The sequence below is a fragment of the Varroa jacobsoni genome, unplaced genomic scaffold (genome assembly GCF_002532875.2).
Source record: "Varroa jacobsoni isolate VJ856 unplaced genomic scaffold, vjacob_1.0 scaffold_1214, whole genome shotgun sequence".
Taxonomy (NCBI): Eukaryota; Metazoa; Arthropoda; class Arachnida; order Mesostigmata; family Varroidae; genus Varroa; species Varroa jacobsoni.
Window position 1 is genome coordinate 283999 of NW_019214116.1, and position 24372 is coordinate 308370.

The window sequence follows — 24372 nt, forward strand, 5'->3', positions numbered from 1 at the left end:
AAAATTTAGTATATTTCTATGATCAGTAGTTCGATTTTGTACATTCTAAAGATCATATTTCACAAAAAAATCATGAAAATATTTTTTAAAGAAAATTTAGAAGTCCAAAAATAGACAAATAATAGTAAATTAAATATAAAATCAGACTAGTAGAAACAGGACATATGTAGTGTAGGAGATATATTTTTTTCGATAAAAAATATGCAAGGTAATGTTACTTTACATACACATGTATATACGTCGGTTAAGCTTCTGGTTAAGTAACACCAGGAACCGCTGCTGCGAGTCCCGCCAACGACACATGCTATTATAGCTAAACAAAAATAGATACTTCAACAAAACGTTTTACACACACTAAGAGTGTCGCTCGTTATGGTCGTGCTTATATAATGTAAATTATTCACGTAGATTATGTCTTCAATTCAAAGCCTAAGTCACTGACTATTCAATCTCAAAACGATTTTTCTTTAATCTACAAGTAATTTTTTAATAATAAGTGCGCATCAAGCGGTATTGGTAGATGCAAATATGTTGAAGAACCACAAGGATAGGCTATATACAAAAAATCTCCGCGGAATTAAATTTTGGGTTTGTAGTAGGCCTAAGTTCTTAAAAATGCAAGAGTTCAAAATGACCAAAGGGTACAGAAAGAGCAGAGGCGCGGAAAGTTTTAAGCACTGAAATTGACCTGAATGACCCGATCGGCAAATGATATTCTGTTTTTCAAAACACTCATTATTTTCTAAGTAAAGTGTACAGGTATATTAAAAATATCTTTTGGGTCATTATGATAAATTCTCGAGCCCTTTAAATTAAAATTTTATTGAGAATTTTTCACGTTATCTCCTTAAAATATTCCTTGAATTTGTTGAAAGTTGTGTGGGAACCTACAGTAACGTGAGCCGTCGATTTCGGGCAAAAAAGGAAGTTCATAACCTCTATGCAGGCTCACCTTCCGTGCACACATTGGAATAATAGCTAATATATATATACATGGAGCAAGAGGAAAAGTCAACCACAACCAAGAGGCAAATTACTATTGTGAATGATATATGTGTAGGCCCTTAACAACCTACCATGATACCAATTGATGTAATCATGTCTAGTATGGAATAAAACCCTTTTAGTTATTGTACGCTGCTCGAAGTGATGCTACAGGTAACATATTTCTGCAAGAGGTATTGTTTGCAAAAGTATGTTTGTATAGTCAACGGGATGTAGTTTTCCATACAGAGGTTAATTCAGTTTTCTCGTTTGTTTCGAAAGGGTGCTTCTAACAAAACTTCCGCTTAATAAATAGTAAACTATTCCATATTTTTAACAAGTAATAATTTTCGTAACTGCTAATACCACTATTACTTCCCGGGTAGGTTGTAAATGTGTAATATAGATCTGTGCTAGGAGAAATTTGCTTTGTCATGACACTACTCGAATCTTAACCTAAATAAAAGACAGTTGTTGTTTAGTTTTTATTACTCTTTTTAATGATATACATTTTTTTTTACCTAATTTTAACCTTAAAAATATCAAGTTTTGCTAACTATCTGTCACTTTTCACACGGCATTCATCGAATTCGTCATTGATCTATTGGCGAGATCTTGATTCTCCTACGTTTAATCATTGGACTCGAAAAACGGTGTATTCAAAAATCGAAAAAGTTCATGATGATTTGCGTTACGTTGCCGGACTTTGGCTATGTGTTTACACTTGTATAGTACTTGGCTGTCATTCAGTCAACAAGATTCACGTTTATATGCAATGTCCTTTTTTTCTACATAAAAATTATCATAACAATAGTACTAATAATATTAACTCATCACACGCCCCTCGATGTAAACCGTATACAGTTTGCTTAATTTGTCCGGTCTTTTCCCTTTTGTTTGACGTCGCCTTAAAGGTTACATTGTACTGCCAGGACTTAGTAACTATTTATGTATCCCATGGGAATTTTTCAGTTTAAGATCCGTTACAACCAACATTGCAGACCCAACAGCGGCGCGATAAACAGGCATCCTAAAGTCTTGCATAATATCGTAGAAGTTATTGTTTCAATCCTCCTTTTTGACGGCAATGGTGGGTACATCCTCACTCGTATTGTTGTTACTACAATGGTTGCTGCCATTGGAGCTGCTTCGCTTTCAATACGTTCCACTAAAAATTTTTGAATTTATTTGTTGGCGAAATCGATGCCCTTTTTGACTGACTTTTTGAGCTCATCCATAGCGTCGGTAACCATTTTCTCTTCGAATTTCGACAATTTGCCAAGGCCAAGGTTCTTCTCCATGCCGTTCTTGCCGAGAAGTAGCGGGGTGGAAAAAAAGCCAGCATCGCCAATGTCAGACTTTACGTACGCGCATTCGACGATGTTTGTTTTTCCCTGAATCGCCGACACAAGGCTAAACACGAATCGGGCACCGGCGAACGCCATGGATAACGTAGCACTGCCGGCTCCCGCCTTAGCTTGGACGACCTCAGTTCCCGCCTCTTGGATGCGCTTCGTTAGCTTCTCGAGCTGGTCCTGCGGAAAGTCGACCTTGGGGGACGCCTGTGAAACCAACGGGATGATCGTAATACCGGCGTGACCGCCAACGACGGGCACAGACATTGAGACGGGATCCAGTCCCTTGGCTTCGGCGATAAATGTGTTAGCACGCACAACGTCCAATGTGGTCACACCGAAGATGCGCTTGGGGTCATACACACCCCGCTTTTTGAACGTTTCCGAGGCTATTGGCACTGTCGAGTTGACAGGGTTTGAGATAATGGCGAGCATCGCTTTGGGACACGTTTGAGCGCAGGCGTCAGCCAGGTCGCGTACGATGCTAGCGTTTGTGTTGAACAGATCGTCACGGGTCATACCAGGCTTGCGGGGAACGCCGGCGGGGATTACGACGATTTCGATACCTTCAAGAGCAGCCTTTAGTTGGTCATTTCCAACGAAACCCTTGACCTTCGAGCCGGTGTTAATGTGGCTGAGATCAGCGGCCACACCGGGGGTGTGAGCAATATCGTAGAGGCTCAAATAGCTGATGCCGGGATGCTGTTTCAGTAGCAGTGAAAGGGGCTGGCCGATACCACCAGATGCTCCGAGGACAGCGACCTTAACATTGTTTCGCTGCGAGGTGGAAAAATTGCGAAGAGCAATGCCAGCGAGCTTGCTTCCATTGCGAAAAGCAAACATTTTCTTCTTTAGAGCTTAGTTAGCAACTTAACGGTATAATAGAACAACTACCTCTGCTCAAAAAGTTTTATTCGATAATCACCAATCGATAACCAACCAAAATCTCGAAACCGCTGCTGTAAAAACCGAACAGGCAGTGCGACACGTCCTGCTCTCAAAGTCACACAGTGTCATTTACACCGCCGTGCGCTTAGCGAAAGAGGAGCGTCTGCTATGATAATGTTACTGGCGGGATTTTTGTCTACGGGGCAACACTGGTGATTTGGGCTAATTTGAACAACTATGTTGGATCGACGTTGGTGTTTAATAGAAAAAGCAGGCAGTCTATTAGCTATCTCAAATGGAAATATACTTTCTATTTTGGATTTTGCTCAACTTATTTTCAGCCTGAAGTGACTCGTAGCTTCTAGTTCTAGAGACCCTTTGTGTATTATGCGACGAGTCGTAAGATGCAAGGTTCAGTCGGCTATAGTCAAAATATGTTATCTCAAAGCATTACAACTGTATCATCGCCGGGACACGCGTCGCAAGTGTTACAAGGTATTATCTAATGGAACTGATACTACACAATCTTTGTCAAAAATTTTCTAGTTTGGGCGATTTCCGCTGGTTCCATAGCAAACCATTATCACCTAAGTATAGTCCCTCTAAACTAGTCTTTATACATTCACCCTATAATACCGTGCTGTGATTTATTCGTTACTACTGGCTCATATCGTTAACACACATCCGATAGTAGGATTGTATCTTTTTTACGTGTTAGTCCGCTACTCAGGCGCTGCGGTCAGTGATCCCTGCGCTGATGTTATTGATCTCTGCGACGACAGCGTTAGCTAAAACTACAGCGGGTGGTTTACGAGGCTATAGCGAACTTTCTATGACCATCCGTGAGCCTTAACTACCGCCAATCCTCCATGTTATGCATGTGTGTTTTAGCTGCGGCATTTTGGGAGAAGGCTCCATTTGGCTCGGTTTTTGTCGGCATATACATCCCTGTTGCTCCTCCACTGATGGGGGAGGGCGACGATTCTGTGAACGACAACAGCCCTGGCTTATGGGTGTAGCAGCGGCGCTGTGATGCGATCTTGTCCTGCTGCCTGCTAATGCTTTGGGTTCGGCTGCGGCCGCTACTGCTGTGTTGAGTGTTGGCCTGTTGTTTGTAGTGATTGGGAGTTGTTGTAGTAGTTGTCGGCCGTAGGCACACTGATGAGATCGAGTCCGAGAACTGTCGACCCGATCGAGGCAAGTAGTCGAAATTGTCCTGTGAGCTGAGTTGACTCGTCCTGCATTTGTGCCTGCGTGTAGTCTCGCATTGTGTTCTGCATGTAATCAGATAGTTAATGGTGGTGGAGCCGCTGCCAGTGATTATGCTATCAGCGGTAATGGTCGCAGTGTTTCTGCTCGAAGAAAGCTCGCTTCTAACGGGGTCGACCCGAAACTGAGGCTGGTTCGTACATCATCGGTTTATTGTCCTCAGTTTCCTGCTGGCTAGTTAGCGGTACTATCGCAGTGCTGCTTCTCGGTTTCATCCTATGAACTAAGCACTCATTTCTAACCGAACCTAACAAAAGAATATCAGGGATAGACGACAAAAAACGGCCATATTAAGCCAAGTGCTGGGGTGGTCCACAGTGAATTTGCTGTTGTCGCAAACATAACCAGAGCAACAACTGCAGGAGAGCTGCCAGGAGCACCAGCCGTAGCTCTGCAGATCGTCGTTAGCCGTCATTTGTTGTTTGTGTCTTATTTTTCGTTATAGTCGAACGTCTGTGGGGGAATTGTTAAGGAACGACAAACAATTTGATCGGGCCAAAAAACCCGACGTTGAAAAAAGACTGACTGTGTTTGTTTGTGCAGTGCTTGTTAATCATCTGCCTATTCATTTATGGAATGGAAAGCCTGACTGATTGATTCTCCGGGGTTGTTCGTTTTGTCGATATTCGATTGTTTGTTCGTGGGACAGTTCGACCAAGGAGACTGTTCTATATCCGTGTACTGTAGTACAGCTAGTAGTCCCACGGGAAGAACACGATTAGCAACCAATTCCTCATTGGTTAAACTGTGACAGCGTGTGTTTTGCCGGTTGGAACCGACTTTTCGTGGAATTTCGTGCCGACGACGAATTCGTGTTGCGTGTGAGTGTTCGAGCTGCTGAGTTATCTCAACCAGCGTTCATTATGTCATCAAAAGCGATGTTTGGCGTATTGAGTTTTGTCGAGTGTTGTTGTGTTCGTTGAATTCTGTTGTATATCAAAGTAACTAGTGCTGCGGACAGACTGCAGAGATTTGAAATACAATATAGAACGGAAGGAGACAAAAGTGAGGACAGTATTTTGCAATTGTTCAACTGAAGTGCTCGTAAGCAGGAGGAACAAAAACAAAAACGATAAGCTGAAAGGAAACAACGGATTAGGGAAAGCCCCCTATGTTGCCGCAGTCGCTTCACAGTTTATCCTATGTCAAGATCAGTTTAAGGTAGAACTTACAGGACGTAGAGGTGTGTGTGTGCCATCAGCGATGTACCCAATTTTTCGCCCAGTCGTTCAACAGGACAAAGTTTGACTAATAACGAGTGACGAGCGCGAAAACTCAACTTCCTTTCGTCTGTATTCAACGTTGTTATTGCTTTCTGAGTCCAACGACGAGTACAACTATCAGTCAGGATTGAGTACTAAGCGGTCAACTGCGGCAGCTCCAATCACAGCTTCGACCCGGATTGCGGAGTATAGCTCGGAGTATCGCAGCATTGCGGGCAACATCGACGGTGCCTCCCCGGCTTCACAATGTCGGAGGAGGCGGAAAACACCGGTCCCAGTCATGAGTCCGCGGCAGCGTCTGCCGCTTCGCGTCTTGTTGCCGCTCTCCAGGATGGGGGGGTATCGATGACAGCAGATAATGCCATGGCGTCGATGGCACTGGCCGCTGCAGCAGCCGTTGGCCTCGTCTCAGGTATAGCCCACGAACAAGGCGAAGTCGATGCCATTGGCGATGGCGAATCCGTCTCGGGAGCAGCTGCGGCTGACTTCGATGATGCGGAAGATGCTGAAGTTGACGATGAAGAAGATGAAGAAGTCGGTGGAATTGACGAGGAGGGGTTTGATGCGGCTGAACTTGAAACTCCGGCGGGAATCGAAACGGCAGCGGCGGCTGCAACCGTCATGGCGAATGCCGCTGCAGCTAATGCGGAGCCTGTCGCAGAAGATGGTATACCAATAGAACAAGTGGCTACTGGCGATAGTGCGGCAACGACAGCTGCAGTAGTTCCAACGGTTCCAGCAGTAGCTACCGAACCATCAATGTCTTGTGACAACGTACCGGACTTTGCGGTTTTGTGTTCGTTTCTAGACAGATTCGGCGCGCTGCTAGGGATCACGCCGACAATCAAAGAGGTTCAGATTATGCTTGAACAACAAGGAAACGGTAAGCGATTGGAGTGGTTGTGGGAGGGAAAAAACACCTCTTTTAGATACAATATGTATTAGTATTATGTACTAGATACCGTTAATTATATATAAGATAAGAGAATGCTACTAAAATAACTCACTGTTGTCAATACTACAATCTTGCTCTGTACACAGCCAAAATCTTGAAGACACTCAAGTGATGAGGTGACCTATGCGCTGCGGAACATTATAAAAAAGACATATTCCTATATAACAACCTGTAGCATCCCTGTTGCTATACTTTTGCTTGATCTTATTATTATATACAGAGCAAATCCGTCATAGTCGCTGCTAGCCAATGATTTTCTGTAGCGCATTCTCATGTGTCCAGCCTCAGTGTCTTCGAGTGCGCTAAAGCGGCTGACTGGTAAACATCTGTGGTAGCATTGAGAAACGTTGCTGCTGTTGTAAAACGCCCGCAGGGAACAGAAAGGTACGCTTCAAGCACTGTCAGTGATTCCTTTCTGCGCAAAGAAAAGATGAACAGAAATCGACTGTCCCAGGGGCTGGGGCTATCAAAATAGGATGATGCCGCCTGACAACGTGTCGTTAAGAAAAGGACTCAAGTGATTTGTCGCGCACGTAATTACGGTGCTAAATGATAATCATTAAACGCTTAACTGGTTTTTTCAACCATCTGATATGCGTTGGGGAGGCTGCATGATGTAATTGAGCTTGTTGTCATTTGTTTCGTTGTATTAATTGCTTGTGTAGAAAATGACTCGACATTAGAGAGAAAGTTGTTTCACTTTTGGAAATGAGAGTTGTCTGTAGAGTTCATTAACTGTTACCAATATAGCGTTATGTAATTCCTTAATATGTGCTTTCAGCAGGTAGCTATATTAATTTGCATAAAAAATTATCCAGACTCGTGTTTAACCAATAATACGAGATAGACCAGTCTTTATCAATTTTGTTTATTAATCATTAACGCAAGTAAGTTAGTTTACTTCCACAAAGCTGTGTGGAGCTTAGCTTCCAAATTTTCTGCTCACCAAAACAATATTTATCTTCATAATAAATCTGGAATGCTAGGACAAGTAGTTAAACCAATAGTTCGACATTTGCTAAACAAAATTTGATAGACGAAGAAGAAAGAAACAGCAATCTTTTGCGTATTAAGCAAAATAAACTAAACATCCAAGTTGCCCCTTGGAGACTGCAGAATATTATAAGTAAAATAATGAATACTGGGTAATACTTATAAAAACAAAAGTTTTATGCTTTGTGAAGCTGTTTCTACAGTGGAAATAGCTATCATTTGTTCGGAAAAAAAAAACTATTTACCATGTAAAATTATCTATTTTGACTTACTGTTTGATCTATTTACAGTGTCTGAACAGCTCATCGACATTCACATAAAGCTATTGAGGAAAATTGTAACGTCCGCTACAAAAAATCGTTTCGACAGATATCTCGCTAGGGTAGGTTGTCGTCCTATTTTTATCCACATTTTTTATTCTGTATGCTTTTACCCATTCTGAACGTCTTTTGCACAGAATCAGTTCGAAGTGACACTTCATAGAATATAAGTGTCACTTTATATACAATATAAGATTTGGTTTGCAACCGCCGCCTGAAACGTATTCTAGCATTAGTATGCTTTTATATACTAAGGGATAAAATCCTTTTTGTACGTGACATGAAAAAACATATAGAAACAAGCAACTAATGAAAACTGATTGTATATGCTGTGCTCTTCAAATATTTCACTTCGTTACAGTATTGCGAAATGTACCTCATTCCATACGATCACCAACTCGTCGTACAAATCATGGAGCACGGCTATGCGAAGCTCGATCTTGTCTCAAAGGTGCACATCCTCAAAAACTTACTTGAGATGCAGTTTGATTTTAATTCGAAGTTCAAATCACAGGCTAACGACCGTTCGCCAGAAGAACTACGTATGTTACCCCTTGGTCGAGACGCAGACGGAATCGTGTATTGGCTTCAAGTTGATGAGGATCTCAACGTGCGAATGTACATAGAGGATCTAGATGATGAGAGCTCGTTTCATCTCCTGCACAAAACAAAGGAAGAACTCGCTGACCTACTCGCACAACTCAAGAAACTGAAGGACGACAATTTCCAGAAGCAACCCGCAAGTAGCAATAATACGAGCAGCAGCGAACCGTGAGTTTTTACATCTCTAACAGAACTATAGCTCAATTAGGAAGAAGGAAAGCTGTAATATAGATGATGGTGGTCTCCTGTCCTAGCCTGAATAGAAGTAATATTGTCAGTGTTTATAAGGGAGCAGTTGTGTTGGTTTCGTAAGTAATTATGTGGTTATAGCTGTCATAATAGTTATTATAGTTAGTTAATTATATGTTTAATTAGTTTTTCATTGTTGTGAAGAAGTCAGTGTTCAGTTCAATATAGGGCGAGCTACGGTCAAGCGTTAAAGTTATTATGTGTTCATATCTTATCTCTGTTCTTGTAAGTACGAATTTTTTCAGTTCCTACCTGGCGGTACTAAAAGAAAAATAATTAAAAGCATAACAATTACTTAATATGTGCCGAAATGAGCTATGTTCCATTTTACATTACGCGGCCATATTATATGTAGAAATGCAAAAAGTAATGCCAACTTTTCTGTTCGGTGTATGAAGGTGATCGTTGCTTTTGAAATTTTTCTAATTCAACTCATATTAATGATTTGGCTACTTATTTTAGCACTGTCAATTTTTCCTAGTAGTAACCTGCTTTTTGTGTTGATGCGGAATAAACAGGCTATGTATGTTTTTAACTAGATTGCGGTTTATTCTGCAGGTCACCAAAAAGCACTGACGAAGCAGTAAAGCAAGAAGACCAAAAAGCCAACATCGTCTCTGCGATAAAAGTTGATATAGAAATTAAAGCAGAACAAAAAATCAAAGATGAGAATATCGACGCAAAGCCCCGAATTGACAAACTAAAAAAAGAAACCAACACTGAAGCCGATACCACATCAGTGGTGAAAAGCGAGCCCGGCTCTGATAAAAAGGAACTTGTCGAAGATTTGTGCACTCGTCAAAGTGACAGTTCCCGATCCTCAGGTGAAGGTCACCCGGTGTCTGCCAAAGTTCCTGTCTCAAAACTCGAAAATGAAGCGCACTGCGCCCAACCGTGTGTCAAGACAGAATCGTTAACTGCCTCTTCTGTAGTTGACGGGAGCCAACCGGAAGCTGCGCACTCGGCCTCAGCGGGAGCATTCTCGATGGCAGTAGTTATCGAGCGGGCCGATAAAGACAAGGAAAAAGCTGTTAAGGAAAAGAAGCCCCTAGCAGCCGACGTTGCTGAAGAGCGCTTCGACGAAGAGTGTGAAGATGCAAAGGCCACAGATCTCTCCCTCCCTCATCTGCCCACCCCGCCACACGAGCAGGAACAGAGACTACCCGCCGCACCGCAAACCGCTGTACATTCGCCGCCTGTGCCTCCCAAAAAGCCTCAGAGCGACGGCGATTATGAAGATGACAAAGAGATGAGTCACCATGCCGCTGAGGATCTCCGGACCAGCGAAAAGAAGACGACAACATCGGCAGCAGCAATAGTAGACAGTGGTGGCGATTCCCGAGAAGATCCTGGTGGACAACTACGAGCCGATTTAGAGGGCATACCAGTGGAAGACACGAAGAAAGCAAGAAGTAAAAAGGGTGGAGATGAGAAGGGAAACGGACAAATGGCTGAAGAGTTGAGCGCTGACAGCGACGACGAAGAGGAGCTAATGGATACTACAGACTCTCCCGTGTCTCGGCAAAAGGACAGAGAAAAGTCTAGTAGAATTGAACAGCACGATGATGTAAATGATGGCGAGACAGAGGACAATACAACAAACGATGCTACTGATGTTCAAGAAAAGCAGACACCTAAATATTTGAAAAAATCGTCATTGTCGTCCGCGAGAGACGAGCAAGTAGACGAAAATCTAACACAAGTGGCGGCAGAAGACGATAGCACCATCGATAAAAACCTAGAAGGGAAAGATGATGAAGCCACTAGAAAGGTTACACAAGAAAGCGGTAAAGATAAGGACGAACTGGCGGAAGAGGAGGCGGAAGAGCAGCCGAAACCCAAAAAACGTGGGAGGGGTAGGCCAAGAAAAGGTCAGGGTAGAGGTCGAGGCAAGGCCAAGGGTAAGCCCGCTGTTACGAAAAAACCAGCGGTACCAAAGCCTCCAAAAAAGAAGAAACAAACAGACGACGGTGACCAAGATGGAACTGGCCACGAGGATGATGAAGAAATACAAAAGGAGAACGTCGAAGAGAAGCCTAAGGTAGATTAATTTTAAAAGATCATGTTGTTCTTAATGTTTTCAGACAGAGTAAGCCTCCCATAAATTTTTGGATGGTTACAACTTTGGTGGAACGGAGCGACATGGGTAATTAAATTTAGAAGTTAGAGAACAAGAATATCATCGATTTTTTCTAGTTTTCTTTTAACGCTCTACGTTATATTATTGACAAAACATGATCAGTATCAAACCTCAACTTGTTGGAAGTACGTGTATAATAGATAGATATTACAGTTCTAAATTGACTTGTCCATTCTAGAAATTCGACGTCATCGTCATTCTACAAATAATAGTCACCTCAAACAAGTGTTAATAACAAAATGCTCTTTGTTTTGTTGATATCATCGGGCATGCATTTTTGCTTCCATAATCATATAGAAACGTGGCAAAATGTCCCGTGAAGCTCGAATGCTTTTGGAGGAAGCTGAGCGCCGTCGGGCTCAAGAAGATGATGAAGATGGCGAGTTCGGTTGTCGACCTCGGCGAAGCTGTCGGGCAAGAAAAGTTGTTGAAAAGTAAGTATTCTGGACAGATCGTATGTACAGTATATATCCAATATGGCTCGCATATCAAGTGTGCGAGGCATATTGGATGTAGTGAAGTTTACTAACCTGCATGGTTAGGCAATTATAATGCGACAGTACGCACAAAGCACTTGAAAATTCTCCTTCTTAGATTATGTTTCCCAATAATAATTCAGTCCACTCAACTCAGCCCATCATCATAAAATGCTGAGCATAATTTTCTGTAATTTCAGATACGAAATTCCCGTCTCGGAAGACGAGTCCAAGAAGAAGAAACGTAAAAGCAAGGCTGATAAGGAAGAAGAAAAAGAAATTGTATTCAGCGCCGTGGGTGGAATCAATGCGAAAGCTGCGCGCAAAGCCGCCCGTGAAATGATCAAAGCGCAGAAGCTAGCCCACAAGGAACTCATGAAAAAGCTTAAAGGCAAAAAGAAACGCGGTAGAAAAGGCGCAGCAGACGATTCGGAAGATGACGACGACAACATGGATTCTGTTGAGGAGCTAATCTATGGCCATGACGAGGATGATGACGCTGACAAAATGGAGTTCGGTGCTGACGATGAAGACGAGTTCGCTTGCGATGAAGATATTGCCGATGGAACACTCGAAGCTGAGGAGGTGAAAAAGGCTCGGACAGCGACACACGATGACGCTGATGCATGTAAACGCTGTTTGAAGTCTGACCATCCCGAGTTTATTTTGCTGTGTGACACTTGTGACGCTGGGTGGCACATGAATTGTCTTCGGCCACCGCTTCTCGTAATCCCTCTTGGCAACTGGTACTGCCCACCATGTGAACACAACGCGCTTATAGCTGCACTGGATGCAAAGGTTGGTAATGTATGATAAAGAAATGAATGTGTTTTGGTGACACTTTACTTTTTTGATAGATTATGTATTGTTAATTGGGTAGTTTGAACAATCTGCATGATGGGTCCGTAACTTATTTAAAAACTGTGTGTAAAATACTATTAGCGGCATCTAATAATATAATTAATTTTATTTTTATTTACTATTCTAGTGGTCTCTATGTTCATTGTTAAATCTATGGAAACGAAAACAATAAAAATTCCTGCTGCTAAAACTAATTAGTAACAGTGTGAGGGGGCTTTAGAAAGGTGGTATATGTTATAACATTTTCTGTCCGCTTAATTCTGTAGTAATCCAAATGTATTTCGATATTGTTCGATTTTCCTTAAAATTTCATTTTTGGCGTGACGGACCAACTGACCGATTACTCACAATTCGTACATAGAACATTTTGCATCTCTGTCACTTCAGATAAATTATATTGAGTCCGAGTGGGAGAAACGACAAAAGGAAATCACCCGCAAGCAACGTTTGGCTTTCGTATCCATCAACATAGGCAACGTACTGCCTGTAACAAAGCGCGAAGTTGCCAAAAAGAGTTTTACAGAGCGCTACGAAGACGACGAAAGCGATGTGAGTACAATGAAACTGGTGAAACTGCTTTTGCAACATTTTCCTTTATCCACCGCCGACGCTTCTTGGTCTAAAGTGCGACTCACTGTTCTCGATAGCTATGGAGTCTCTATTCGAACGTCACTACTTTTAGGGAGGCCCTGAGGTGCGCGCGCTGGGCCTTGCGACTCCCAACATAGCCTTTAACTATTTTCTTTTTCGATAATAGCCCCAGTTATGTGGGGATGTCTCTTAATGATACTGATTTGATCATCTCGAGTACAGGTGTAGTGGGTGTCTTCATGTGAAACGGGGGTTACTTGTTTAAGTAGCTCTCTGTCTGTAGACAAGCAGTAACCTAGCAATAATTTATCATGCCATGCTTAAGTATATACAAAGATAGACAAAAGGTTAGACTATGTTCATGGCACCTATGTGCTTATATTATAAATGTAAGCGGGATGATAAATTTGAATAAATTGTGAGTGCAATTAATACAGACTTTTAGCCAGAGCTACACCTAGCTATTTCCAGGCGTCGACTAAGTTGAAAGCTGTTCTAAGTCTTATTTGTGATATAGGCCCTTCGGCACATTTGAAAAGTCCTATTGTAGCATTTCATATTTATATATAAAATGCTATTGAATTAATAAGTAAAACAAAAGAATAAAAGCAAAATCGTTTGACTCTTCGTGTTATTATTGCTAAATTTGTTGCCGCTGCTAAAAGGCGAAGTTCTGGGAGCATTCTCGCTAGTTTCGTGCTTGGTTGTTCTAACGGTTACTATGAAGTGTTACCAATATCCACATACACATGAACCTAGCGTTTGTAATATTTGCTTTATTCCTTCTGCAGATAAGTGAAGTAGATAGCTCGTCGGATGACAGTGACAGTTCGGGAAGTTCAGCATCAAGCTCGAACGCACCCAGGCGAAGACGGGCCGCGCGTAAAGGTGACGCCATGCGTGAAAAAATGCTTGAGTACGACAAATTAATGAAGGAAGCCATCGATGATGATGAATTCGACGAAGAGATTGAAGAGGAACGGACACAGAACGTCAAAAGTAAGAATCGTTGGTTTATTTGTCGTGAGGTTGATCCTGGAGTGCCGTACATACGATTTAACTGGCCAACGTATGACTGGAGTTTATTTTCTACCCATTCTAAAGTGGTGAAAATAACTGGCTCCTGCAGATCATTTTTACCTGCCTTTTCGTTAAGTCGCTAACAAAGTAGATATTAAAATGCCAGCCAAACGCCAACTTGCTTAAGCCACGTGCTGAGTAGAAACCATTTTATGTTGTCATTCCCTATGAATACCTATCTTCCCAACATCCGATACATATCTTAAAGAGAGACCGTTTAGGTATCATTTGTTGACTGGTCGTTTTACTAAGATGAGGCTAATATGACCTTGCAACGATTTCTCGTTGGGTTTTTCTAACTATAATACGTTGTCTAACCTGTCTAACTTTTTCGCTTTTTATTTTGTGTTTCCGGCTACTATAGGGCGTAGCGGGAAAGATATGTCGAATATTTTACCCGATTCTGATGAAGAGAAAAAAGTTGAGAAAACCGGCCGTCGACGAAGATCAAAGTTGAGCGATTTAAACGCCATGGAATCAGCGGACGATGACTCCGAGTTCCAAGCATCGGATTATAGCGGCGAAATCGAGGTGAACCGCCGAAAAAAAGGTCGCACCGGGGGTGGAAGTAGACGACGCAGATACGACTCTGACGATATGGAAGATTCGGAAGCATTGTCAGATGCTTCTTGGGGACGAGCCAATATTCGCAGCGGTAGGAAATCTAGCAGCCGAAGGAAAAGAGACCCCTTCGTTAGAGAGAAGACTTCTAAAAGTAAGTGCTGCTACAGAAACAGCTAATTAGAAAGCAGGCGAAAGATTGGGTTATATGTTTAATAAATGATGCGCTTTACGCGTGCTGTTTGCATCAAGAACTTTTCATAGTAATTAAGATTTTTAGGACCGATTTCCTTAAAATTGGGAAGAGTACTGTGGTGCCATGAAAACCGATTTAAAGTATATTATGAATAAAAACTTTGTGAATGTTATTTACTAACTGCACCGTTATTCTTGAAATCATTTGAGATAATCCTTGAGTGCTCAGCTCGGAATCGAAGCCAGGAATCCATGATTGCGAATTCGGCGCCCTATCTACCCTGTCACTGATGGTTTAGAAAATATGAATTTCTTCAAGACAAAAGAACTCCAGCTTAACCAAAATGTTCTCAAGGGTACCTGTCTACTACCATTCTACCGTTTTTATCTTTTAAGGAAGCCATCGCAGAATTCAGACTTACTGTTTCCTTATCAGACTAGGAATATCATGAGGAATGAACCTTCTACTTCAAACTTTCGACATATTTGTATTACTAACTGATCTTACGCAGCCGTGTACCTCTTAGTTGCTTCATATACCGAGGGCCACCTACAGCTGAGGTCGTCTCTTAACTTTTACTCGGTTTGTTGTGCTCTGCCGCGACAAGGTCGTAACACATTTTCGCCAGGACAAGGCAAGATACTTCAAAGTAGACCTACTACAATTTGCGGCTTTTCTCCATATGATTCTCCGGTTCTTATAGAAGGTGGACGATGGGACGACTTCGACAGCGAAGCTTCCCAAAGCTTCAAGGCCTCGAGCGACGATTCAGGCGACTTCTGCAAGCCTCGCAAGAGGCAGGCGGTCAACTATGCGGAAAGCAGCGACGAGTCCGAAAAGGAAAAAGCTGAAAAACCATCGCGACGCAGAAAGGTAATTGAATCGGATGAGGAAGTGGCTCTGGAGGACAGCGACTCAGACGAGGAACAGGATGATGACGATGAGCTCTCAGATGAAGACGCCTCCAACGATGAAAGCGATAGCGACGACAGCGACTCGGATGACTCCGATGAAGAGGATTCAGATGGAAATGTTACCCGACGGAAGAAGGGTAAAAGCAAGAAACGAGCGGAAAAAGGCAAGTGGTGTGGAGCTTCATTGGTGTAGAGTGGAGTCAAGGCATGAACGAATGCGGAGAAAAATGTAAAAATAAATTATATGCAAACGTCTTGTAAATCTACATATATCGTTCCATGATAATTACCCTATTATATTTTTATTCTGTGGGAGACACACGCATTAAATTATAGATATTTTGTGAGACAAAAATTTATTGAAATAAAGAAGCAAACTGTTGTGACGTTTATGATCAAATAAGTAATTAAAAAAGCTTTTTACTAACTACAGTTTCATAGTTTCAGCTCTATTCCAATTCTACAACTTCTAGCTTGTCTTGCTATACTCAGCAAATTATCCTGTACACTTAAATATAACCAAGCATGTCTAACGGAAGACTGCCGTGTTTTTTTTTCGCCAACATTACAGAACGTAAAAAAATTAAAGACAAGAGGGATCGCAAAGAAAAGCTCACGAAAACCACGTTGTCCACAACGAGTCGCGGCGATTCCTTAAAGGTTAACAAAGGGAAGTCATCGTTGTCTGCTAGCGCCAAGACCGTCAAACGGAAGAAGCGCAGCGACGATGACGATTCCGTCGAGGATGAAGAAGACAGTGATTCATGGGGTCCAAGTAGAAAACAGCCGAAAGGTCCCGCCAAAAAGTCCCGGAACAGGTTGGAATCCGATGATGACGGCGAAGACATCGACGAAGAGGAAGACATCGATGATACAGCTGGTGCTGGAAACGACGACGGCAAGGAGCACACTGCAAAGTCTGCCGCTGAGAGCAACGCTAAGGATAAGGAAGGTGACAAAAAGGCTGATCCGTCCCGGCGAACGACGAACGGGCGAGCCGAAGCGAACAAAGCGCGCGAGCGACTCGTTCATCACGATGACTATGATGAGGGCGAGGATCTAGATGAAGATGAGGATGACGATGAAATTGATGAAGATGAGGATGAAGGCGTGAAAGCGTGGCCTCCACTGCCCAGCCATTTGATGGCGAACATAAAGAAGGTTAGTAATACTTGAAGGTTGATGGCGGTGGGGGAGAGAAGGAAAAACCGTTTGATGCTCCACATCTTTGTATACACTTTCCACAATTTTTGTTGTATTCAAACTTTTTAGAATAAACTCTTTTTAGATGTAGCTTTAAGCATCTACTACAATAAAAAGGAAACCGAAGTCGGTCTTACTGCACCTATCTGGAGTTTCTTAAAAAGATTCATGAGTGCTGTGGTAAAAATATATGGAGCTAGTTGCAAGTTGATTTGCGTATGTAATAAGTTTGTACAGACAGAAAAATAAAGAATAGGCAGTGATTGAGTTTGGGTGTGGACATAGCTATAGCTGAGCTGCGGTCTACAAAGTCATAAGATATATTGACCCAATATTGTTGTTGTTGTCGTATTTAAATTTCCCAGCCAAACCTGCCTCTTCAGTTTTAATAAGATAGTAACATTTATAGATACTACCAATGGAGAGAAAGTAATATAGTTCAATATACAACCGTATATTGCTAAAATATAGAGATTCGAATTGGGCATTGACTACGAGATTTAACTAAAAATGCAAAGCAAATTTGGATGCCAATAATGAACTTGGGTTCTAACCCTGACTGCCATATATGCGACAACTAGGTGTGACTTTTCAATAATCTGATTATCTGCTTATGTAGGATAAAAAACTAGCCCCTCATCTCGAGCCAGCGAAGTCGGAGTTGACTGAGGGAAAAGCTAGGATGAAAGTTACTCCTATCGTACCTCGGGCAGTCCCGGAAACGCTGAAGCCTGCTTCGGAGAAGCAGAAACCCGCTCCAGTGAAGGCGGCCGTAGGATCTCCGGTGAAGGTGAGCACCTCAGCTGCAGCTGCTTCTGCTGCTGTTGTTGCTAAAGCCGCAGCTTCCGCCGCTTCCACGATCACAACAGCAGCAGCAGCAGCTGCTCAAGTAGCAGGCATCGCCTCATCGCCTAGCGGTCAGATTTTGCCCGCTCCCGTTAGCCGACACCAGGCGACAACGCCCTCAAAGTCGCACGCTCTTCCTGTCCATATCGGGACCGCGCCGACGAAAGCAATTTCGACGGGTAACAGCCCTTCAACGCGATCAGCAATTGCCAGCAGTCAGATTTTGCCACCGGGCTACTCGGCCCACCATCCCCTTGCGCATCCTGGTCTGGCTCATCACAACAACGGAGCTGCGCTACGACCCACATTTCCGGGCCACTTTGGTAGTGTCGGACCCGGAGGTGAACTTGGACCAGCTGGACCATATGCGTACCAGCCACCCCCTGGGTACGGGTACGGACATCCATCGTATGGTTACCACCCCCAGTTGCCACCCGGTAAGTAAGATGACGCAAATGTGACATCTACATAGTCGCCTATGACACAGGCGTCTAAAATATTTTGTTCAGTATGTCTTGGATAGCTGGTTTACAGTAGAAAAGTAGTAGCTATAACGTTGAGATTGCAAACAATGTGCCAAGTTAATTTTTGTGCTGTTAGATTGGGTTAAACCAGTGGTGACGGCAGCTTTGTTTCGAAAAACATATGAGTTATACGGTAAGAGTTGTTCAGAAAGTGTACCATCGCATGTTTTTTGGAGTCTGAAAGTTATTGCTTTTTTCTGTCGAAAAAAATTACGCACCCTTCACAAGTGCCCTAGAAAATTCACTCTTAAAATCCTACTAAAAATAATAACGTCTATTGATAGTAAATATTTCTATTGATTCAGCATTTTTCTTGCTCCAATTTCAGGTTACCCTTCAGCCGCGTACTCTGGTGTGGCTTTTACCGGAGACGCATTCGCGGCAGAATGGGGCCCGAGCGGGCCACAAGCACAAGCCGTGGCTCAACCTGTTGCCGTGTCAACAGCCAGTGGCAGTGAAGAAAAAGGACCTTCGGAGCATTTCAGCATCTCGAATATACTGCAACAAGGGGAGAACGCGGAGGACATGGATTCTGTTGCGTCGATTGGCAATCTCATGGGCAAGTGAGTGGGTACGTGAGCCAGTGCCGTATTACTGGCACACACACACACACTTACCAACGATTACCAACAAACCGTAATCTGGCATCACCACTCAGTTCAACAGATCAACTAGTTATTAGTGGTAAGCCTTTAAAAACCCATGTTCGACGGAAAAGGGAAACTCTCCATAATGATGGTCCAGAAGAATATAAATCGAAGAGGGCCACTTATAAACCTGGCGAACACATTTGGAAGAGCTAAAAGTGCTGAAGCCTTTGCCCACTAGGGCAAAACATCTGAAGAATTTCTACCTCTCCATTTCTTTAAGGTCAATGAAATGAATGGCAGCTTGCTAGCTCGTCGGCCTTGTACATTCTTGAAGGTAGATACGCAAAGACAATGTAGATGCCACATAATTAAATATGAAGGAGACATGCTAACACAAGGATGGACTATATGCATATGAGGCGTCATCAGGCAGTTCACACGGGAATGACTTAATCATACATCAATTCATTATATGTCTCGCTGTTCAGCTTCAACATTTGGTCATCTTTAGCTATAACAACTTGCGTGTGCTTCAGTAAATAACGCACACATACTAGAGCTGTTAGCTTACTTTGTTATTGCTCGACATCACCCCAAGAAAATGTTTACGTTTTATTTCTGTTTTATCTCCTTTTTTTAGACCTCACTCCCCAGCCTCGGGCGCGCGAGAACATAACAGGCATATAGGCCTACGCCTGTTGTCGTTTAACCCATCTTTGTACTTTAGGACACCTAGCCTTTTTAAAAATGTTGTGCTTCTATAGATCATATATAATATTTACATGTAAATAATGGTGTATTAATTCTGCCCCACGATACTTAAGCCACTGGTCTATGCGCCTGTCACTGAATCGGTCATGTGTGGTAGTTCACTGCTACAAAAGATTTTTGACGTATTTGGGAGAAATTCGGCTTTTCATTTGAAAACTAGGGTTGCACCTTTTTTGTACCGAAAACCATAAATGTGTGTCCATTGTTTAAGAATCTCTTGTTTACCGGAACAATCATTTATTATGAGTGGTACTGCCATTTAGCACTGAATTGAATTTATACCTTTAATTATCATTTACACGAATCAAACGTAAAACATTTCAGCTTGTAGCAAACTCATTACTGCATCACTTTGTTGCGACGATACATAAAGATGTTAATTCTGTCTATCTTATATTACTGATAAGTCTTGCAAGGAACTGTTTTTGCATGAACTGTTTTGAAAACATGAGAAGACTTTATCAGAAATTTAGCAATCCCGTAATCGCAGCGTCTGAATCAATGAAAGAGCATCTCATTAGCTACGTATAGAATTTGTATAGACAATACGCTTGTATGCGCTCTCTGAATGCTGAGGTATAGGGCTACTTAGCCTTCGCATTGATCATTGAAACTATTTAGATATCACGCGTCGTTTCTGTAAAAACGAACAGGAATCGGCTCAAAAATTTCTGCAAAAAGCTCCCTCTTCCGACTCTCATCATCATCATGTTTCTATGACTATATAGGAGGTTTTTTAGAGCGCGTCTTACGCCTTCCACGGGGTGGAACCCCCAGTTTTTGTCGAGTGACTGCTGCAGTTTTTATGTTGAGCACGAACATTCGAAATTGAATGTTGTTTTTTTTTTGGGGGGGGGGGGGGGATTTTTGCTACTGTTTGAGCAAACGAAAGGAAGAGATCAAAACGTAATTCAGGCATAAGAGAACCACTGGCTAATAATAACTAATACATATATAGATAGTCCTATGCATTAACTATATATGTAATCTAGCGTTGCGTGGATTGCATTATTCGCAGCACGGTCACAGGTAACGCTGCGACTGTAAAGGGCCGTTTTGTAAGATACGCTATTTATACAGAAACTTCGCAAGAACGAAACAATGACAATAAAATGATGGACAAATGGTATATTATTAAGAGCGAATATCGGATTTTATCATATTATTAACAGAATAATAATAATAATGAAGTCATTAATAATTTGTGAATGTTAGAATCGTTAGATCACTATCTTGCGCGCAGAGACTGTAAGACAGGGAAACAATGGTTGATGAAACCGAGCAGTTGTGCTAAAGAAGAGCAGGTGAAAGCTAACAGAGTTTTATGAACCTAATAGAACTATCCGAGCTGGCTATTTGACTAAGTTCTTTAGAAACTACAAACTGTAACTTTTTCAAGCGAGACCGCTGTAAACGCAGAAAAACGTGGTAACAATCTTGAAAATAGGCATCAGGGTTTTGGGTTCTTATTAAGCCTTCAATCGAAATTAATGAACGAAATAGGCGAAACATAAGACTGAGCGTTTCATGTAAAGTTCCTTGCATAGATATGAGAAATCTGAAACTCTATTACTTGAACAGATTTAAAATTGAGTAGATTGGCGATATTGACAAAGTGACATACGGACGCTGGGGATGAAGAAAGACAAAGCTATCTGAAGTGATGAATGAGCTATGGCGTCCAAAGGGGTGGGCTTTTTTTTTTTTCGGTGTTGCTAAGTTCGAAGTAAGTAGTTCGAAGAAACGCTGCTAATGTCAATATTCAATAATGCAAGTGATTATACCTATTAATCCACGTAGACTCACTGAGGACCTTTCGTGAGTACTCTTCTCTGTACTAAAGTACGTAGAGTTGAAAGAGCGATAGAATTTTCTGGTTGTACAATTATATAACGTGCTAGAAGTAGGCGGCCATCCATCTGTAAGAGCATAAGACTGTACGTGAAAATGAATCGCATGAATAGAACGAATTCATTTTCCCGTATCCATAAAAAGAATGGGTAAAGTCTAATCTTAAATAGAGAGAACAACACTTGTGCGTAGACCTTGGAACAATTCTTGGCCATTTGTGAAATAACTATAGATAACTTATGAAATACACATACCATGTAACAATTCTCTGCTTTGCGCTCCTATAAAGAACTTTAGTAACAAATATGAGATTCGATGCCCAGGAATATCAGAACTCGACGAAACTGATAATGACTGATTTGTACAACATGCTCGAATTTTCACATATGAACGGTGTAAAACAGTTTTACAGCAACCGCACGGTTTGTTCACATTTAACGCCTTCCGTGTCTGAAGATAACTTCGAATACAGATACTGGCAAAAGCGGTTGCTGTATTATTTCCTCAGTAAGAAAAAACGCGTAAGAAAACCGTTTTTCTTGACAAGTGCTTCACAGGCCTCGTTGTTTCTCCGGGCGAACGTCTTCGCACTTCCTTCGTTTATGGTGGAAGGACGCATATATTTAGTTATTATATAGCAGTTAAGACTCGTCTCTGTATTGGACCTACTGTAAATGTGAACGAGACTCAATCGTGTTTAGTGTGACACAACTGGTAATTGCAGGAGGACATAAAAGGAACGATGAGCTTTGAAGGTAACGAAGATAATAATGATCCATAAAGATATAGAGACCGCGATTATATGGTATTGAGGTTAATGGAGAACTATTGCATGCTTGAATGAGAGTGGAACAATATAATAAGGGACACGATCGTAATTACAGTAATGATAATATTAATTATAACAGTAATCGTAAGGACAACAAATAATGATAATGACGATATATGTACATGTATATCGTCTACCTGTAGACATTGTTCAAAAAATAAATTATAGAAGACGATAACCTTAATTTATAATATGTGTGCGGCAAGTCTTTATTATGTATTCTGTAAAGTGTAAGAAAATTCTATCTAGCACAACATTATATAGAAACTTAGAAATTCGTTTATCAAGACTTCTTTGCACGTAACACATCCATTAAAAGCTAACTTGTGTATGTTAGTTAAATTATTGAAATTTTTTTTAATAGAATATATTGTCCGCGTCAGTTTTTTTCAGTGTACTTGTTGTAGTATTACCTTTTGTCTACTTTGGGGGCTGTCATTTCGATTTATTTATTTAGACTGAATTATTTAGACTCTACATGACACCGATACGCGAAAAGCAAACAGTTTTTCTCTATTTGCTGTTCTGCAGGGACAAATCATAATTGTTTCTGCGATAGAAATCTTCATTCAACTACCTCAACGCACCCTGTAGTGAACTACCCTTTGTTTTTAAATACTACAAACGTAACTCTAAGCAGATAAGACAGAACACCGCAGAAACCGCGGTGTCGACTGGCGGAGTAACATATGCGAAACCACGCTTCTGAAATGCGGAAAGATCCTGAACACAGAACCTGGATGTCTCACGAGAGCTCCGTGGATCCACGGGTTGCTTTTTGTATTCATGCACTTAACACACATTACGATTGCATGTATTCTTTTCCATCTGAATGTCACAATAAGATTTCCAGCAGTGCTATAGGATCAGTAATGCAATTAAACCGCCTACCGTAAAGCCACCTGTGTTGCTAGGTGATGAGGATCGGGTGTTCAACAACTACGTGATTTGGTGGCCTATTGCATTTGTCGTCGTCTATTTATTAATTTTCGCTGGCTCGTAGGACTGTTTTCCGCTCCGAATCATCTCGTTTATAGGTCCTAGTCCCAGTATGTTGAACGATCTCGTGAGTACGTCCGCGACGATTGATTATACCTTTGCCTTGTCTAAAGGTGAATCAGTGCTATTGGCCTTGATTATCTGTTGTATACAGTCTTGTGATTTTTTGTCAGCGTTTACGTTTACATTTCATATGCAGCCATATAAATGATCTTTCGGATCTTCAAACTTTACCCGGGTGTCGCACTTTTTCGGCTATATTACTTCTCATAGCGCTTCTCATCTCACGACAGAGGAAGCATTTCATAGAAAACGTATCAAAGTAATCATCAAGTCCATTGGAGCCAGCACGGAGTCAGGGTAGAAGGTCAGGTACGATCACAGCTGCAATAGAACGTCTGCTTTGCGATATACCCACAAATGTCACACCTGTTCAGAGTGAGGGGTCGACGCGGCGATATTCAGCGTAAAAGCGGAGAACTTCTTGAACTTTATTACTGAGCGATTGCCAAGTACGCATATTACTGCTAGATTACACAGCACTGTTGTGTTCTATCTAGAGACAACGCACGTAATATATAAGCGCACAACGGGAGCTAAGTAAATGAAGTAAGTGTATGTGAGAACTACTCTGAACGGTGGTTCATTTTAAATACTCGCGATAACAACGCTTAAAACCAGCCAAAATGAGAGGAGGACCCATTTCTCGGAGTAGTGAATAAAGATGGGTTGTTACCAGATTTTCTGAGCTGGAGTTACCGAAATGCCTACACAGCCTAACGAGCAAGCATAGATTAGAATCGGATCATTCGCTACAGGGCGCAGTATATATATATATATATATATATATATTAACATTGATTTCTACTCTTATAACGATATTATTGGGTTTTTCGAAGGGGATGACGGTCTTTATCGTGTCTTGTTTCTCGTTTTTGGTTTGCCAATGGCTAAGCATATATACCGTTAGAATGTTTCTATTGTTGTTCTAAAATAGTATTATTATATTTTGGGTATCACTTTCGAGTCCTGGCTCCAGAGATGGGTACGTTTGCTCTTAAAAAAAATAGCACTTAATATCCGCCCTGTATCGGATATCAA

General features: G+C 41.8%; 2 protein-coding genes across 2 annotated transcripts; one reads left to right on the plus strand and one right to left on the minus strand.

Moving 5' to 3' along the window:
• Positions 1-1455: 1455 nt before the first annotated feature.
• Positions 1456-3363, minus strand: Mdh2 (malate dehydrogenase 2). The gene has a single exon (XM_022846180.2). The coding sequence runs from the start codon at positions 3180-3182 to the stop codon at positions 2169-2171; it is 1014 nt and encodes a 337-aa protein (XP_022701915.1). The 5' UTR covers positions 3183-3363; the 3' UTR covers positions 1456-2168.
• Positions 3364-3879: 516 nt separating this feature from the next.
• LOC111267736 (uncharacterized) lies at positions 3880-22465 on the plus strand. The gene is made up of 13 exons (XM_022846181.2): positions 3880-6602; positions 7958-8049; positions 8349-8758; positions 9398-10880; positions 11277-11413; positions 11656-12253; positions 12704-12865; positions 13699-13906; positions 14352-14702; positions 15448-15822; positions 16230-16819; positions 17481-18144; positions 18560-22465. The coding sequence occupies exons 1-13, from the start codon at positions 5966-5968 to the stop codon at positions 18796-18798; spliced, it is 5946 nt and encodes a 1981-aa protein (XP_022701916.1). The 5' UTR covers positions 3880-5965; the 3' UTR covers positions 18799-22465.
• Positions 22466-24372: the final 1907 nt, after the last annotated feature.

Coding starts and splice junctions, on each gene's coding strand:
- LOC111267736 (XM_022846181.2), top strand. CDS start 5,966: ATGTCGGAGGAGGCGGAAAACACCGGTCCCAGTCATGAGTCCGCGGCA. Junction 14,703..15,447: donor TAGAGAGAAGACTTCTAAAA/GTAAGTGCTGCT, acceptor CGGTTCTTATAG/AAGGTGGACGATGGGACGAC. Junction 16,820..17,480: donor TGATGGCGAACATAAAGAAG/GTTAGTAATACT, acceptor CTGCTTATGTAG/GATAAAAAACTAGCCCCTCA.
- Mdh2 (XM_022846180.2), bottom strand. CDS start 3,182: ATGTTTGCTTTTCGCAATGGAAGCAAGCTCGCTGGCATTGCTCTTCGC.